Raw genomic sequence first — 17,748 nt, 5'->3', positions numbered from 1 at the left:
CTTCACAGTCATTGTGTATGAGGATCAGATGAGCTTTTATTGAGGAATAAGAACATGTGGCTCTCTAACTGCTGACACAATTGTGGTTTGGCAAGATTTAGCATAAAGTATAACACATATACTAGGGTTATCCCAAAATCAATATTTCAAGTAGTCAACACTAATACCAGTAAAATTTCACAATTTACGACACCAATATTGATATCACAGCAAAACTAATATGCCATTACACACACTTCTTCATTTAAAATGTAACATTTTATTATACTGTTAGTATGAACAAATTAAATAAAAAAATGGCCATGTAACCATCAACAGGCTTGGGGAGCAACAGAATACTTGTAACAGTGTTACGTCATCAGGATAAAAAAAAAAAGTGTAACTGTAATGGATTACAGTTAAAACTAATTTTATCCTGATGACGTAACACTGTTACAAGTATTCGTATTCAGATTACAGTTACGTTTGGTAAAATTGGTATTACTAGCAGGATTACAATTTTCAATATATACAAAAATAAACAAAAGATCCTCCTGACATAAAATGATAAAGACCACTGCTTGCTTTATAGTGGTACAGATATGATCAGATGCGTGAGATCTCTTCTGGTTCTCTCTCTCTTGACACGTGAATCTGGTGCCACTTATTGTTGCATGTGTAAATAACAACTGTTTCACATCAACACAGTGCTCTCAATGCAAACGAGCTCAAACCATTAAAAGTGCTGTTTCATTGCAATGGTCACTGGGAGGACTATTATCATTTTTTTGGAAATTCCGACATTCTTGTCTCTTCAATTGAGAAAAGGGACACAACATTACAGTTCAGTACAATTTACCTTCCAGCTGTGAAGATGCAGTGATTTTCCAAGGACCTGATACAAAATGTAAAGAAGCATCCAAAGCTAAGACCCACATGAAAATCACGTTAGCAAGGATATCTAAAATTAGTCATTAGTGCTCCCTAATTTTGCCATCTGACCGTCTGTAAGCAAAGCATAGGGTCACCAATTTAAGGGGGTGCCGACGGCATACTAAGGGACACAACAGGGTTATGAGGGGCCAAAGTGGGTGCCAATTTTGGTATCACATGCATCCTCGAAAATGGGTAGTTGCACCCCTGATCGCAAGCATACCACGCAAATATGCATAAGCATTTTAAAACAGCAGTCTGTCAGTCAGACAGCACTTGGATGCCAAATCTGTACAACTGATCCTGCAGAAAGACCTGTATTGTATTTTTTAAAATTAAAAATCAACTTGGTACCGAAGTAGCCTACTGTATTTTTGACATCCCTAACATATATGGCTGATGTTGCTTGGAGGTCAGATCTGAGGATATGCATGCCCTGCTTTTATTGCCACTATTGTCGTTAGTTCCCATAAAATCCCCAAATGGCCATTCTTGTTCTCACTTGTAAATTAAGTACTCAATTCAGTTCCACTAATTTTTTGTAAATTCTTCTCCTTCCCACTTCATTTTAGCAGCTGTTTTTGACCACCCTCTTCTCAGCACTATTTCTGTCCCCACGGAAGAAGAAACACAAGCCTTCTTGCACCACTTTGAGAACCTGGCCTGATATTGTAAATCAATCAGACACTTTTAAATGCCAACACTATCTCCTTCTTCTCTCTGCCTGTCACAAGAGCCTGTAAAATTCAGTGGGAGACCTGGAAAGTGTGGCAAAACAAGAGCCCCCAAGTCAATGTGAACAACTGGTTTAATCCGTGAGACTGTGCGTCTGGGGTCTAAATTAAACATGCCTCTTGCTGCCTGTCCCAAAAGCCCCTGGGCCTGGTTACAGGTCAAACAGAGCTCTTGGCTCTGTAGTAGCAGAGGGATGATCTCACCTCTAAGTCACTAGAATAATCAGGTCTGACGTGCTAAGACTCGAGATAAACTCTAATGTAGCAAAATTTGATGAGAATCCAATTTTATTTCCTAGCACACTCAGGGCCGTATTGCAGAAACTTCCTATATTAAGTCTAAAGTCAAGATCTAGCAAGTTAAAAATGTTGAGATCCTAACTAAAATCTATGGGATTCTTGAGTTGGAATGTGTTTGCAATTCCAAACCATTTTCTATACTCTAGCAAGTATAATAACATCAAGGCCCACCTTCTTTAAGGCTATGATATGCACGTCTGTCACAGTCCAGCCGCACAGCCTGCTTATCTTGACCATATCTGATTGGTTGATCCTCAAAAGAGGAAGTATCAATTTGAAGGCAATTGTTTGTGTCCAGCATGTTTGAATCCAGTGTTGAAAAGTGTGTGTATGTCTCAATCAAAAACTCAAAAAGTCAAAACTGATATTCCATCAGTGGTCCAAAATTACGAAAATAAAAGATCGCACAGTACAAGACTTCCGTAAAAGAGTAATTTGTCCAAAACAACAATGCTATAATTACAGCGTTTCAAATCACAGATTTGGAGAACAGATAGCTTCCACTTGGTTTCTTCTTTGTCTAAAGGTCCGATCCTCTGTTTTGTCCTCTTTCGTTCTCAAGCATGGATATAGAGGCTCCACTGCTACGTGATACTGCCACACAATGGAAGACAATGAAGCAAATGCATAAAGGTGAGGATAGCAGAACCTGCTCTGCACTCAGCAGAACACATTGACAGAGGGCAGCCCTTCTCTTGCTCTCAGACACAGAGGAGGGTCCACTGAGTGCCAATGACTGCTCGCTTCAGCTCAGCTGTCGCCTCTCGTTTTCACTCTACAATCTGGACAGACCCCCATTCACCACTACATCTACATATCACTGGTCGAAACACTGACCCAGCCACTCACAGAAAACAGAAAACACAACAATGGTTTTATAAAATGTTCACAGGCTATGAGATTCTAGTTCTATTCTCTTAAATGCATCTTTTCAAGTAACAAAACAAATAAATATAAAAAGAAAAGAACAAACAACACTGAAAAAATATATTTTTGAAGTTTCTTTATGCATCCTTGCGATACAACTGGAAGTTGCACATGCAAGAGCATGCAAACGCTTATGTGTTCAAAAAACTTTCATGAACATGCATTGGAGATTTGGGTGGAAGTGCAGCTTTTTGGTTATTAAGGGCTGAATTTTTGCTTTGCTCTCACCCAAAGCAACTGCATCACTTCAGAACATATTAATTAAACAACTCTTGTATGGATTACTTTTATGCTGCCTTTATTTCCTTTTTGAAGCTTGTAGGTTTGGGACCCCATTGACTTTCATTGTATGGACAAATAAATCCTTTGTTTGTGTTCCGCAGAAGAAAGAAAATCCTACAATTTGACAAGGTATGATCAGGCCCAAATGGAATCTGCACATGCAAATTCCACAGAATTGTGAAATCTGTCATTTATAAATGTTCTACGCATTCCCCATCGCTTGTTTGTTCATTGCATTTTTTGGCTAATTTGATGATGCTTTTATCTACCAATAAGAGTGTAACTCTCTCAAATCCATTTAATAAATTTAGCTATTTTTTAATCCCTTCCGCAGAATTCTGCAGTTTTCCTAAAAATCACCCCAGAAAATGTGAAAATGATGATGAATTTTTGGGTGAACTATTGAAATGTTTCAAATGTTTATAAAAAAAAGCTGAAAGCTATTTTTTTTTTTTTAATTATGTTGATTGTAAATAAGAAATTGTAAATAATAAAAAAACTATTCAGATTAATAACAATCTTCATGTGAATGATCCAGATATAGTTTCTTAAAATCGCAAGATAATCACTGGTTGATCTAGTTAACAGGTCAAAATAAGATGAGACTAGGCAGGGAAAGTACGCAAATAAAATAATCTTAGCTATCACTTTTTCCTCTCATTTCAGAGTGGTGGTAATATACATACGTGCCTAATCAGTAAAATGTACTTCAAAATTCTGTGAAAATGCCCATCTTTGTATCTTTGTATGTTGTTTTCATTTGTTCTATCAAAGTTGGTATTGAGAATCGTCAAATTGCTTTCATATGCAAGCAAACTGGACATTATAACAAATATTTCCAATTTATTTAAATTAACTTAAAATGACTTTGACACAATTTATTCTAGCAGACATGGCAAAAAGACTAAATCCATTCCATTCACATAATTTTTTATTTTTCTTGTTGAAAAAATGTATAATTGCATGGAACAGTTTTCCTCAAAGTAATGAAGCTTACTGAATGTTTTTATTTTTCCAGTGGACCCTCACATTTGAGATGTTCATGGTCAACATACACTAACGTTGCTCTCTACAATTGTGTCATACAGAGATATTGGCAGTCCCGTTGACATGAGTAGAGAAAGTTGAAAAAAGGGGTCACAGAAAGAATGTAGGTCTCCTTTGACCTTTCTGGGAGATAAAGTACTGTAGATTGCTTGTCAGGTCTCGACAAGCACAAATACACCAACAATCCTCTGTGTGATTCCTTCAGACTGTTGGCGAACCCCTCCCACTCCCTGGCCCGTGTCCTCTCTCAGTTTTAAATAGTAAGGCCAGCTGGTCGAAAGGCTCTATATTCAGCTCAGTATCACCTGTGCAAGCACTGGATTGAGTTACCCACTGCTGTCCCTCTGCAAAGGTGCTAGCAAACATGACACACATACAAAAAACTATTTTGCCAAAAAAACAAACTAACATCTAAATAATGGCAATTGTAAATCATTTATAATTTACTCACCCTTATGTTGTTCCAAAAAAGTAATAATTTCTTTCTTCCATGGAACACAAAAGAAGATTGTAGAATGTTAGCCTCAGTAACCATTCACTTTCAGTGGATCTTTTACAGATACAATGAAAGTGAATACCCACTGAAGCTGTTGGTCCCTAACATTCTGCCTAACATCACCTTTTGAGTTCCACAAAAGAAAGAAAGTCAAACAGGCTTGGAACAATATGAGGGTGAGTAAATGATGACAAAATCTTCATTTTTATATTAACTATTCCCGTTTATAAAACCAAAACACTGCACTTTTGTGCACAAATGTACATCAGACAATATGCCAAATAAAAGCTAATGATAAACACTAGCAAATAACCTTTCTAAACTTTAGGGAAATGAAGATGTCTATGCATAAATACACAAGGCCTTTCAGTTCATGTGTGAACTCCACAGAGACAAAAACATTACCATGATCTGCTTTTAGCCCACAAGCTCACTGTAGTCATCATCACTCAGTGAGAATTTACAGCAGTGGAAGTTCATGCTGTCATTGACCACAAGGGCTCAGCACTGTGGAGTGTAGACTGACCACAGAGAAAGTCTAGTGCAGCTAAGCCCATAACTCTCCACAAAGAACAAAACACCACCTTGATTAAACAAAGCATGAAGATAATAAAGCCAAAGTTCATTAGACATCTATAGACAGAGCTAAATGAGTAATGTCATGTAGTTTTTTTTTTTTTTTTATAACAAGCAATGCAAACAATCTGTTAAGACTGTGAGAGTCATGACTGGTTGATGATTGTTAGATATGCGGCGTATGACTTCCTTTCTTTACCAGAACACATTTGAAGAAAAATAAAAAAAATTCTTAGCTCAGTAGGTCCATAAAATGCAAGTGAATGGAGATTTCTGCTTTGAAGCTCCAAAAATCACAGACAGTCAGCATAAAGTAATTGATAAGACTCCAGCTGTTAAATCAATGTCTTGTAAAGCGACACGATCGCTTTCACATATACATAAAAAAAAAAAAAAATCACATATACATAAGTATTCACAGCCTTTGCTCAATAAATTGTTGAAGCACCTTTGGCACCAATTACAGCCTCAAGTCTTTTTGTGTATGATGCTACAAGCTTGGCATGCCTATTTTTGGGCAGTTTCTCCCATTCTTCTTTGCAGGACCTCTCAAGCTCCATCAGGTTGGAAGGGGACTGTCGGTGCACAGCCATTTTCAGATCTTTCCAGAGATGTTCAATCAGGTTCAAGTCTAGGCTCTGGTTGGGCCACTCAAGGACATTCACAGAGTTGTCCCGTACCCACTCCTTTGTTACCTTGGCTGTGTACTTAGGGTCGTTGTCCTGCTGGAAGAAGAACCGTCGCCCCAGTCTGAGGTCCAGAGCGCTCTGGAGCAGGTTTTCATCAAGGATGTCTTTACATTGCAGCATTCATATTTCCCTTGATCCTGACTAGTCTCCCAGTTCTTGCCGCTGAAAAACATCCCCACAGCATGATGCTGCCACGACCATTCTTCACTGTAGGGATGGTATTGTCCAGGTGATGAGCGGTGCCTGGTTTCCTCCAGACATGACGCTTGCCATTCAGGCCAAAAAGTTCAACCTTTGTTTTATCAGACCAGAGAATTTTGTTTCTCATGGTCTGAGAGTCCTTCAGGTACCTTTTGGCAAACTCCAAGCAGGCTGTCATGTGCCTTTTTACTGACAGAGCTTTTTACTGAGGAGTGGCTTCCGTCTGGCCACTCTACCATACAGGCCTGATTGGTGGAGTGCTGCAGAGATGGTTGTTCTTCTGGAAGGTTCTCCTCTCTCCACAGAGAAATGCTGGAGCTCTGTCAGAGTGACCATCGGGTTCTTGGTCACCTCCCTGACTAAGGCCCTTCTCCCCCGATCGCTCAGTTTGGCCAGGCGGCCAGCTCTAGGAAGAGTCCTGGTGGTTCCAAACTTCTTCCAATTATGGATGATGGACGCCACTGTGCTCGACCTTCAATGCTGCAGACATTTTTCTGTACCCTTCCCCAGATCTGTGCCTCGATACAATCCTGTCTTGGAGGTCTACAGACAATTCCTTGGACTTCATGGTTTGGGTTGTGCTCTGACATGCACTGTTAACTGTGGGAACTTATATAGCCAGGTGTGTGTGCCTTTCCAAATCATGTCCAATCAACTGAATTTACCACAGGTGGACTCCAATCAAGTTGTAGAAACATCTCAAGGATGATCAGTGGAAACAGGATGCACCTGCGCTCAATTTTGAGTGTCATGGCAAAGGCTGTGAATACTTATGTAAGTGTGATTTTTTTCATTTTTAATACATTTGCAAAGATTTCAAACAAACTTCTTTCACATTGTCATTATGGGGAATTGTTTGTAGAATTTTGAGGAAAATAATGAATTTAATCAATTTTGGAATAAGGCTGTATCATAACAAAATGTGGAAAAAGTGTGAGAGAATTTTCATTTTTGGGTGAATTATCCCTTTAACTGCAAATAATCACATTTAATATAATATTTGCTGAGAACAGTAACTTAAAAGACAAGTGTTTACATTCATTATATTGTTGTGACAGAGGAGTCAAACATTCCATAAAATGACGAAAAGTGGCTTTAGAAGTCGTCATAAATGTATTGTTTGTATAATTTCTTTATAATTGAACATAAGCCTATCATTGGCTTAAAATCCACAGCAATTAATTTAGCAAACAAGTTCATCGGTCTGTTAGTGGTCCTTTCACAAAGAAAGCGCTTTCGCATTCTGTCTGCGCTTTTTTTAATTGTTGGTCTAAATACACGTGCGAGATGAATGTTTCTGTCTATTACGTGTCATGAATACTGATGGTGTGTCCAGTAAAAAGATGTACAGTCCAACTGATCCCACAAAAGCTCAATGGGGTTAAGATCCATAACACTCTTTTCCAATGATCTGTTGTCCAATGTCTGTTTCTTTGCCCACTCTAAACTTTTCTTTTTGTTTTTTCAAAAGTGTCTTTTTCCCATAAGGCCTGCAGCCCTGAGTCTTCTCTTTACTGTTGTACATGAAACTGTTGTTGAGCGGGTAGAATTCAATGAAGCTGTCAGCTGAGGACATGTGAGGCGTCTATTTCTCAAACTAGATACTCTGATGTACTTATCCTGTTGTTTAGTTGTACATCTGGTCTTCCACATCTCTTTCTGTACTTGTTAGAGACAGTTGTTCTTTGTCTTTGAAGACTGTAGTGTACATTTTTGTATGAAATCTTTTTTTGGAAATTTCAACCGTATATTCTTCATTCCTCAAAACAATGATTGACTGACTAGTTTCTAGAGAAAGCAGTTACTTTTTTGCCATTTTTTACTGAATATATTATATTGCATACTGTGGCAACTCCAAAACAAACACAAAGACAGTGTTAAGCTTAATTTAACGAACCAAACAGCATTCAGCAGTGTTTGATATAATGGCAAGTGATTTCCCAGTACCAAATTAGCAATTTAGCATGATTACTCGAGGATAAAGTGTTGGAGTAATGGCTGCTGGAAATGGGGCCTGTCTAGATTTGATAAAAAAATTACTTTTTTCAAATAGTGATGGTGCTGTTTTTTTACATCAGTAATGTCCTAACTATAGTTTTTGATCAGTTGAAAGTATCAATTTCCTTACGAAACAGCAAAATCTGTTAATTATTCCAAACATTTGGCCACCAGTGTATGTGTGTGTGTGTGTGTGTGTGTGTGTATATATATATATGTGTGTGTGTGTGTGTGTGTGTGTGTGTGTGAATATATACTACAGCAACCATCTTAAGACAAATGCTTTTGTGTAACATCTCATGTGCCTAAGACTTTTGCACAGTACTCTATCTATCTATCTATCTATCTATCTATCTATCTATCTGTCTGTCTGTCTGTCTGTCTGTCTGTCTGTCTGTCTGTCTGTCTGTCTGTCTGTCTGTCTATCTATCTATCTATCTATCTATCTATATATTGCCCTTCTTTCCACAATGGTGCCTATGTGGAAATTAGTAGATACTGAGAAATGTAGCAAACCAAGGTGTTTTCACCACTAGCCTTTCATACCACATTCATACTTTTCCTTTCTGCTTTCAGTCACTTAATTGAAAGCAAACACATTAGTCATCATTGCTTAATCTTCAGCACTAGACAGAAAATAGGTCCTAGAGGATCAATATTTATGCAATGTTCATTTCTACATTGACGTAAGGGGCCCCTCTGTGGCATAAACTCAACAAACTACAATGCTGAGCACTTGAGAGTCAGACACAAAAACAGGATTATACAGCAAGACTCCTCAATTTGATCCAAATTAGGCCTTGTCAACAAGTTTTCATAAGCGTGAAAAACAGAAGGAATGAGAAACAGAGCATATAGAAAATCAGGCCAGCTGTCTGACTCTAGTTACATCAGCTGCTAAAGTGCAAAATGACATTAGATTGAGCTCAATAAATGAGGTTATGGAAGCAAAGACAAGTGAAAAAGATGTTCACATCCAAGCTCTTCCGTTTTTGTGAGTGTTACATAACTTCCATCTGAACTAATTTCATCTGAACCCCTCTACTCCTGTCCTACTTTCCAGCATTGCTGTAAATCATGACTCTTGGAGTTTTATACTGTATTCCTAAACATTGTTGCATCCTGTTATTATAGAAAAACAGCATTTTGTGTTTATAATCAGAAGGTCGCTGGTTCGATCCCCACAGCCACCACCATTGTGTCCTTGAGCAAGGCACTTAACTCCAGGTTGCTCTGGGGGGATTGTCCCTGTAATAAGTGCACTGTAAGTCGCTTTGGATAAAAGCGTCTGCCAAATGCATAAATGTAAATGTTACAATTCTCCACTACCACAGAGAGCTGTCTTAAACCTTACTTATTTTGTTCATCTTTTAAGACATTACACACAATAATTAGGTAGACACTTTGAAACAATGCACATTCTTTGGAACTTGAAAATCTCTGCACTCATGCCTTAGTATTTAACCCTGACCTGTCACAACATGTTAGCATATTTACCTCACACTGACCATTATCTTCTATAATGTTTACCTCTTATTGTTTTGTTAACACTAATAAATCTCTGTCACTTCATTTAAACAAAACTGGAATGTGACTTCACACTCTACTTTTACTGTTTTTGCTGCTTTTGAAGGAATCAATGAGAGCTAAGAGCAAATATTTACTAAATTCCTGAAATGTTAATATCATCAGAGAAGGATTTTTTGAGAAAATAATTAAACATTAAGTTCCACCAGGTAATAATTTAGTGTTGAAAGGATTTCTCTAGTCTATAATAATTTTCCTTAAAAATTAAACTAACAGTCTACAAACATTGATATATGAATGAGTCACTGGATGTTATCAATTTGGCAGTGGAGCTGGAATTGCAAGGACAGACAAAACAAAGCAGTGGATAGTGTTTCCTTGTGTTCCTGTGTTTATACAGTTCAGAAGTACAAATAAATAAAAAAATGTTTTAAAAAATTAATAAAAACAAAACAATAAAACTGAATTAAACTTGAATCTCAAAACCCATTGCTCATAAATATGTGTGTGTGTTTTGTAATTTGTCTTACAACTGATTTCAGCTTTTTTGTTATATAAAGGTCATTTGGAAACTGTTAACCATACTTTCAAGAACAAATTCTGTTGTTTTTGCCTTGTCCCAGACCCAAATTGTCAAAATTAAACTAAGAAAATCCATTAGAAAATTACAAATGTAATTTGTATGTAATAATGCCTGTCTAAACCATGATAATCTAAAAAAGAGTGAAATAAACATTTGAATATTTATTGTGTGAAAAAAATTTTTTATCAGTTTTTCAAACATTTTACAAAAATTTACACCACATCAAAACAGTTTTCCCTCTAATAAAAAAAAATTCAGACAAATGTGTAAGTGAAGAGTATGCTTGAGATGAAATATGAGCCAAGTTGAGTTTGAAAACAAAAGAAAATTCAAGGTGACTATCAGTTGTGAGCACAATATTTATAGTGGCCATATCCTGTCAATGTTGGCTATGAAATGCTCCTTAGTAAGACAAAGGAGTTGGCCTTTTTTTTTCTTTCAGAAAAGTTACAAATTTTATTTCCACCAAGGAATTCTACAAAATAGAATTTTAAATGTGGTAGAAAAGTTGGTTGGAATTCTCAGATAAAAATGACAGTACATACACTGAAGGACATTGTTAGTAGACACATTTGAAAAAGTAGTGAGAATGTGAAGAACGTTTTAACGAGACTTGCTAAAAGTGACCGAAGTTGAAGGAAACACAATTTATGGTGCACTGGAGTAAGCAAACAGGACACGAAAAGACAAAACCCGAAAAGGCTGAGGGGGCAGAAAGGATGTCGAGCTGACAAAGCACTTTTCATAGCTCAGGGATACGGGTGCATTTTTAGTTCTGGCATACTGTGCTAGAACAAATCAAATAAATCAAAGCTGCACTGATGGAATCTTATAAAGGGCACTTTATTACTGAAGGTTTTGTCAGTGCATGCCAGTAAGTGCATACTTCTTTCTCGACAACAGAGCCAGATAATTCTGGGACCTTTTCTTGTTCCAAGAATTCCCATTTATCCTGTTGTCAGATTAGATTAAGTTGCCATGCTATCACTGTCATCACAATAAGTGTGGTGTATTTTCCTGAGTTATGATTTGCCTGACCTAGTAGTTTGTGAGGGGGAAGATCCATTGATAAACTGCTGATGGATAAAGCCCAGCTCTTGTCTAGTTAATGCAGAGCTATGGGTCTCTTTCCTCTTTTCTTCTAGGCCTGTGTAAGCATGCTGGAGTTGAACTTGGCACAATTCCCTACATGTTACATAACATATAGAAAGCCACAGAGCAGCCCAGAGCCAGCATGGAACTCAACATGAGGCTAACAGTTATAATAGAGACTAGCACAAGTCTGAGTAATAGCCTAGTGCTCTGTTACACTGTAAATCACTAATGACATGTTAATCATGCATATTACAGATATTATTAACTGTCTAAATCTTGATGGGGTATCGTGTACAGTGGCCCCTAAACGTATCTGGACAATTTTGTCACTCCTACAAATTTTGAAAACGTCTTGTTGTGAATTGTTTTGTTTGGAAAGGACTTGTGCTATAGTCCTTCAAATATCAATCATGGAAGAGTAACTCAGAATGTTTCCGTGTCTGGTTGACCTAGACGTTCTGTCCCAAAAGGCATCTGTTATGAACTTCACTGCCTGAATATATGGAAGAAGACAGCTGGTTTTAACAACAGAGAGAGAGGGACAACTCCTATCCATCATTTACACACCACACCCCTTCCAGTTGGAGCAATTCCAGGGTGGACTCACCAAATATCTGTTTCTATTTTGTAGTGAATTTCACATAAAAGTCAGATAACAATTGAAAAGAATGTGTGTCACAGTAGGATGAATGAGTTTTAAGCAGATCTTTAGATCATCTTATGTATTTCAGTTCTCCATTATGTTCTTCGCAAGTTCAATGCACAACAAAGCACCTTCAAAAATAGAGATCAAAAATTTTAATTAAACTTGCATCTGTACAGATGCATAAATGATCACAGTTACACTCCTGACCAGTTAACATCTGAACAATTATTTGTAACATTTCCACATGGGAAACTTGGGCCCACTGTGATTTTCCCAGATACCCAACACTGTTTTACAGACTAAATTGTTCAAAACCTTTAATTGACAAAATGCACAGTTTTTTTTTTTTAGAATAAATAAGTAAATGTTGTGGTCTAGTGAGACCTCAGCTTGAACACCAATAAATCCTGTGCAAGACTTCATAAAAAGTGGGCTTAGCTATTAAAACATAAAATTGTAAACCACAACCACAGTTACCACATCTTCTTACCTCCACTTGTAGCCTGACTTAATTCACAACAACAAACATAAAAAAAACAAAAAAGCAAAACAGACATGCAAGTACTGTACCTGAATGTATGGCCATATCCTTCCACCACTTAAGGATAGGGGTACAATCACCACTTGCACACTTTACTAATCCATTCCAAATCGGACAACATTCAGGCAGTCCCATGAATGAAGTTCGACTGAACTCCAGGCTTTTCTGTAAGACAATTCTACACCTTTCTTTGCTCTGACTGAACTTAGTCTCTTCAGTGCCGGCATGTGTGTGCATGCCCAACAGAAGTGGGTGTGTTAGTGTTTGTCTCTATGCAAGACAGTTTCTTCCTCTTCTCTCAGGCTCCGCTTTCAGCTGTTTTGAGCAACTCCTTGTTTTCTCACTCCTTGAAGAGGGGAGGAGAAATCAGGAATTTTGTGATCTGCTTTGAGATCATTTGTTTACTACAGAAGTAAACATGTGCAGACTACAGGCCAAAGCCAAAACACATTCCAGATCACCTTTGGCCCACCCTAAAATGCTTCAGTGCCTGCTTTCTGAGAGGCAGGATTTCTGCTCTCTACACAAAGTTATGCAATCGAGTCTTCAGGAAGACTGCCCTACACTGTTCCCCCTCTGGCCTCCATTCCCTCTCCAAAACTCTTCTACTTCAAACAGTTTTAAGTGATTAACATTAACTCTGTTTGCACATTGTTAAGTGAACTGCTGCTTGAAATTCTAAACCAGAATGTAGAGAAACTGTCCTCAAACTGATCACAGTTATGCTTTTATTTGCCATCCATCCATATGCGTTTTGCTAATGACAGACACGTGCTTAAATATTTAATTACAGTTTTGGAACCAATTTATAATGTGCATAAGTTTGGAAGTAACCCCATAAGTTCAGACCTTTAGTGACAATAGCCTTTTAATTATTACTAAGGGTTTTCTTAACTTACAGCTAATGTGTTTAAAAATGTATTTATGTTAAAATACTTTCTCCTATCCCAGCTTAATTCGAAGAGACAGCAAGAAGTATACAATTTGTAGGTTGTTTCCCCCAAAAAGTGTAACAGTAGCTGGGTTTCCATCCAAATGTTTTATGCATGTTTCCTTAAATTAGCATTCTAAAAAAATACTAAACGTTGCGTGTTTCCATCGACTGAATTATGTGCATTATCTTGAGGAAGCCTGCTGTGTCATGGAGCAGTTGAACGATCTCCTTGCATCGGGGAGAGTTTTATTTGCTGTAATAGAGCATTTACATTATGTTAGTAAAGGCTACCAGGAAACGTCAATAAATAAGTGCAATTGCTCACATAATGAGGGCTCAAATGACTAGGACCCACTTTAACGACGAGCTGTGGGTGAAGATCTTCCGACTAACCAGGGGTACGTTTGAAGGACTGAAGCTACAGAGACTGAAAAAATCCTGAAAAGGAGTGGAAACAAGTGTCCTTAACACATTATGCAAATAAACTGTTTCCATATCCTTAATGCACATTTTTAATTATGCAAACCTCCAGAAAATCACCTCATCCTAGTGCATCAACTTTTAAGCAATGTTTGAGAGTTCATTCGCATATCAAGCGATTTCATTCAGGAATTCTTATGCGCAATTTCAAAATTTGCATTACAATAGTTGAATAAAAACCCAGCTACAGTCTGTGGTGCTATTCCTCTGTTTGTTTTGAGTGACACATACAGCCCAACAGAGCAACATTGGCTCAACCAATAATGAGTTTAGGGCAGGACTATCTGTTTGGCTGACAAATAGCAGGCGGGTGTATTCGGAAATCTGTTTATTTTTGCAATTCTGGTGAAGCTAGTGTCGCAGAATTCATATAATTCAAATTAAAGGAGTTTCTTGAAACTGAAAAAAATAAAAATAATTCTCCAGTCAAAATATCTGAAAAAAACTTAAAACATGATACATGTACCTGATTTTACCTGACAAGATATTAAGACTTGTTTTTAAGAATGTGTCTTGAAATTAAGTGTATATTGTCTTGGTACCTCATCAGATTTTCTCACTTGTTTTAAGCATAACAAATGGGAGAAACAATCTGCCAGTACCACAAGATTTATTAACTTTTTCAGTTTTGCTTATCAACAATTTATCTTGTTTTAATAATGTTTAGATATTTTTTACTAGAAAACAAGACAAATTATTTTTGTTTGCAGCAATAGTAGTTAGAAAATATTGGAATGAAAGCATTGATTTCCAAAGCCTTAACTGAGAGCACTTCTGTAGGAGAGAAAAGACGGTCCTGCATTAACATGTCTGTTACTACCAACTTAACCCTCAATGAACTGTAGCTTGGGGGGGCTGAAGAGTGCAAGAAGGGAGTGGTGACTCGAGGCGATGAGCTTCTGAGGTGCTGTTAACAGAAATGGGACCTTAACTCTCTTTTGGCATTCCTGCATTTCTGGAATGGCTGAGTAAAAACAGCCCCAGCCAAAGGCTTACATTTGCCATGAGATCTCACAGCAAACCTTAAATAATACCCCCAGATTCTTCTGGATGAAAATTTAGCAGCAAAGCCTTTTTTTTCCCGTCTGGAGTAGTCACAGCATGCTGCAGCGTCTCTCTGCCTGCTGGCTGTGTGTAAACTTTACTTCTCTAAATCTCTCTTTCCTCTAAGTTTCCTGAAAGTCAAACTTATTGTCTGCTGTACATCAGAATGCTTTGAGGTTTCCTTCTGTGTTTCACAAAGATTCAGTTAAAAGGTCATTTCGATTTTTGTAGTAAGCTCTTTCTGGACACTATACTTCCTTAGGGCATGAATTTATAGTCATTCAATTATAAAAAAAATAAATACAATTAGGCATTACTTAACATAATGAATCAGAAAGATCTGCATGATACTTTCACAGACTTCCTTGCTCAGAAATACAGGCTGCCACATTAAGCATCCATAAAAATAATTTTTGACTCATGAATCAGGAATGGAAATGGAAGAGTAGGAAAAAGGGGCACACTACAATACAAAAAATACAGTTTTTCAGTAAAAATACCCAAATATTCTTAAAACAAGATATATTTACATGACCAGCACAATTGCATAAGATTTATTATCTTGTTTTCATATAATTCTAACAAACTTAATTGAGATTTATGCTTGAAACAAGAAGAAATGCGATTAGAAAAATAAGCATAAATAGAAAACAAGTTTAATTTTCTTACCCCGCTTTTCTAGTTTTAAGCATAAAGTTGACTAACTTTTGTCAGATTTTTCTGAAAACAAGATTTAATAAATCATGGCATTTTGTCAAGTAAATATCTCTACTGCATAATAAGACAAAAATACTTTTGAAAAAATTCATTTTTTGCAGTGTAACAAAAAGGTTGCAAAAGTGCTGTGTTAAATACCATGGTGTACATCTATACACACTTATTTGCTTCCAGTCAAAAATTCCAGTCACACCTACTAATTCTTTATTATTAAAATTTTTCACATTAAGTCATAAAGTGTGTGTGTCTGAGATATTTATTTGACACCATCATTGTATTGTGACATAATGTTTTTAAAAAGCAGTGGACAGTTTACAATTGTATGGTTGAGATGCAATGGGAGTTTTGCTGATGAACTAACACTTGTGTTCTGTTAACTTACCATTCTTCCTTTCTTTCAGGGGCAGTAGACTCGGTACAGACTGCAGGGAGAGCTCCTGCATCACACTGGTCACCACTTCACTCTGAGGACTGGGCACAGTGCCACTCCCCATGGCAGACACCATGCTGCCAGGGTTTAGCTCCTCCCCACGATTTGCCTCCTGGGCTGCCAGAGTGACAGGTGGGTGAAGAAGTCAGACCTGTGACAGGTTAATCACAGAGACAAGTATGTATTAGACACTGAAACACCCCAGAAGGGAATAACACAAATATACAAATTATGTCATGTTTGCAGAATGAGAACTGAGAATTTTACTGGCATCCTCTCTGATGGTATTTAAAGACCCCATGAAATGGCTTGACAAGCACAGTTTTCCGTCCAGTGTTCACTAAGAATGGGCGCAAGTACTCAGAATTGACAGTAATGATCAATCATGAAAAGGATGAAAATGATCATAGGTGATGTGACTTTTCAATCAATTCAAAATGCAGTAACAACTATACACAAAAGTGTCAAAGACAGGCTTTATTTTTTTATTTTGAGATTGATTATTTTCTGCGGTACCTTGTTTTAAATGTGTATGAGTAGTCTATATAATGGACTATATGTCAAAACGATTTATGAGGGGGCGTGATAACCATGACCAGAAGAGTCTGGCGGGAAGTCTATTTGATGATTGAATGACCGGATGTTTTGACAGGAAGTCTGTTTGAGAGATAACGGATGTGTCTCGTATCAAAGGCTGCATCCTCCAGTGGTTGCATTTGTCGACCGCATACATCTTCGAGGCTGTCTCGTTTCAGAAAAGCGTGTAGGACACTTCGAATGCAGCCTTCGAATGCAACCTTCTTTCATGGGAATTCAGAGGATGCAAGGTGTAGGTGTATCCTTCGTGGGCAATCACTACCCACAATTCTTTGCTTCAAAATGTCTAATGTCTAAAAAAGATAAAAGCCCCCCACTGAACATTGTGTCAGTCTGAGATTACATAAAAGACAGAAGCAATTGAGACCGCCTAAATAGATAGAAGAACTGTTGCGAATTCTCCTGACATTAAGTGGTATTTGAAAACTATTTACTGTATGTCATTCATTTTGAAGACATACTCAATATGCAACATTTTTCACAAGTGCATAAAACTCTTGCAAAGTACTGTACATGTACAATTTCATTAGAATGACAAAGTCACCATACTATTAGGGTAGTCATTCAACAATACAATAACATTTCTCAAATAATTACAGACATTTCTTAATCTCACTCTTTAAAATCTTAAATTTAGACAGTCTGAAACATCAATTAGCACAGAAAATGTGATTTTAGCACACTCGTGAATACATTGAATAAGTGATTAATCACTATTCTATTTGTATTATTTAAAATGGTAGAGACATAGTTTTGGATGATAAACCACTAACATAAGCCCGCTGAGTATGTATTCCCAAATTTGTGATGAAAACAATAATAAAATGATAATAAAGCCAATGTTATAATTAATAATGTTTTAAGTACTTGCGATTTTCTTTTACCACTGTAAATGTAACAGGCACATTTAATTAGACAGCACAAGTAGATCTAGAGCTCAACCAAACATAATATTTATTTATTTATTTGGTCATAGACATGCCTTAGAGTCT

At 37.2% G+C, this 17,748-nt stretch overlaps 1 protein-coding gene across 5 annotated transcripts in view; it reads right to left on the bottom strand.

Moving 5' to 3' along the window:
- Positions 1-17,748, bottom strand: part of LOC127633259 (myocardin-related transcription factor A-like) — a 40,415-nt gene that overhangs the window by 15,119 nt on the left and 7,548 nt on the right. For 2 of the 5 annotated variants that reach the window (XM_052112214.1, XM_052112213.1), the window contains one exon: positions 16,112-16,310. In XM_052112214.1, the coding sequence (XP_051968174.1) occupies positions 16,112-16,235 (124 nt within the window). In that variant the 5' untranslated portion in view covers positions 16,236-16,310. Of the gene's footprint in view, positions 1-2,117; positions 2,579-12,583; positions 12,860-16,111; positions 16,311-17,748 lie in introns of those variants that run through there. The other 3 variants (XM_052112211.1, XM_052112215.1, XM_052112212.1) reach the window with 3 other exon arrangements.

The sequence above is a fragment of the Xyrauchen texanus genome, chromosome 40 (assembly GCF_025860055.1).
Source record: "Xyrauchen texanus isolate HMW12.3.18 chromosome 40, RBS_HiC_50CHRs, whole genome shotgun sequence".
Classification (NCBI taxonomy): Eukaryota; Metazoa; Chordata; class Actinopteri; order Cypriniformes; family Catostomidae; genus Xyrauchen; species Xyrauchen texanus.
The sequence above is the reverse complement of the archived record's forward strand: the minus strand, read 5'-3'. Positions and strand labels throughout refer to the sequence as shown.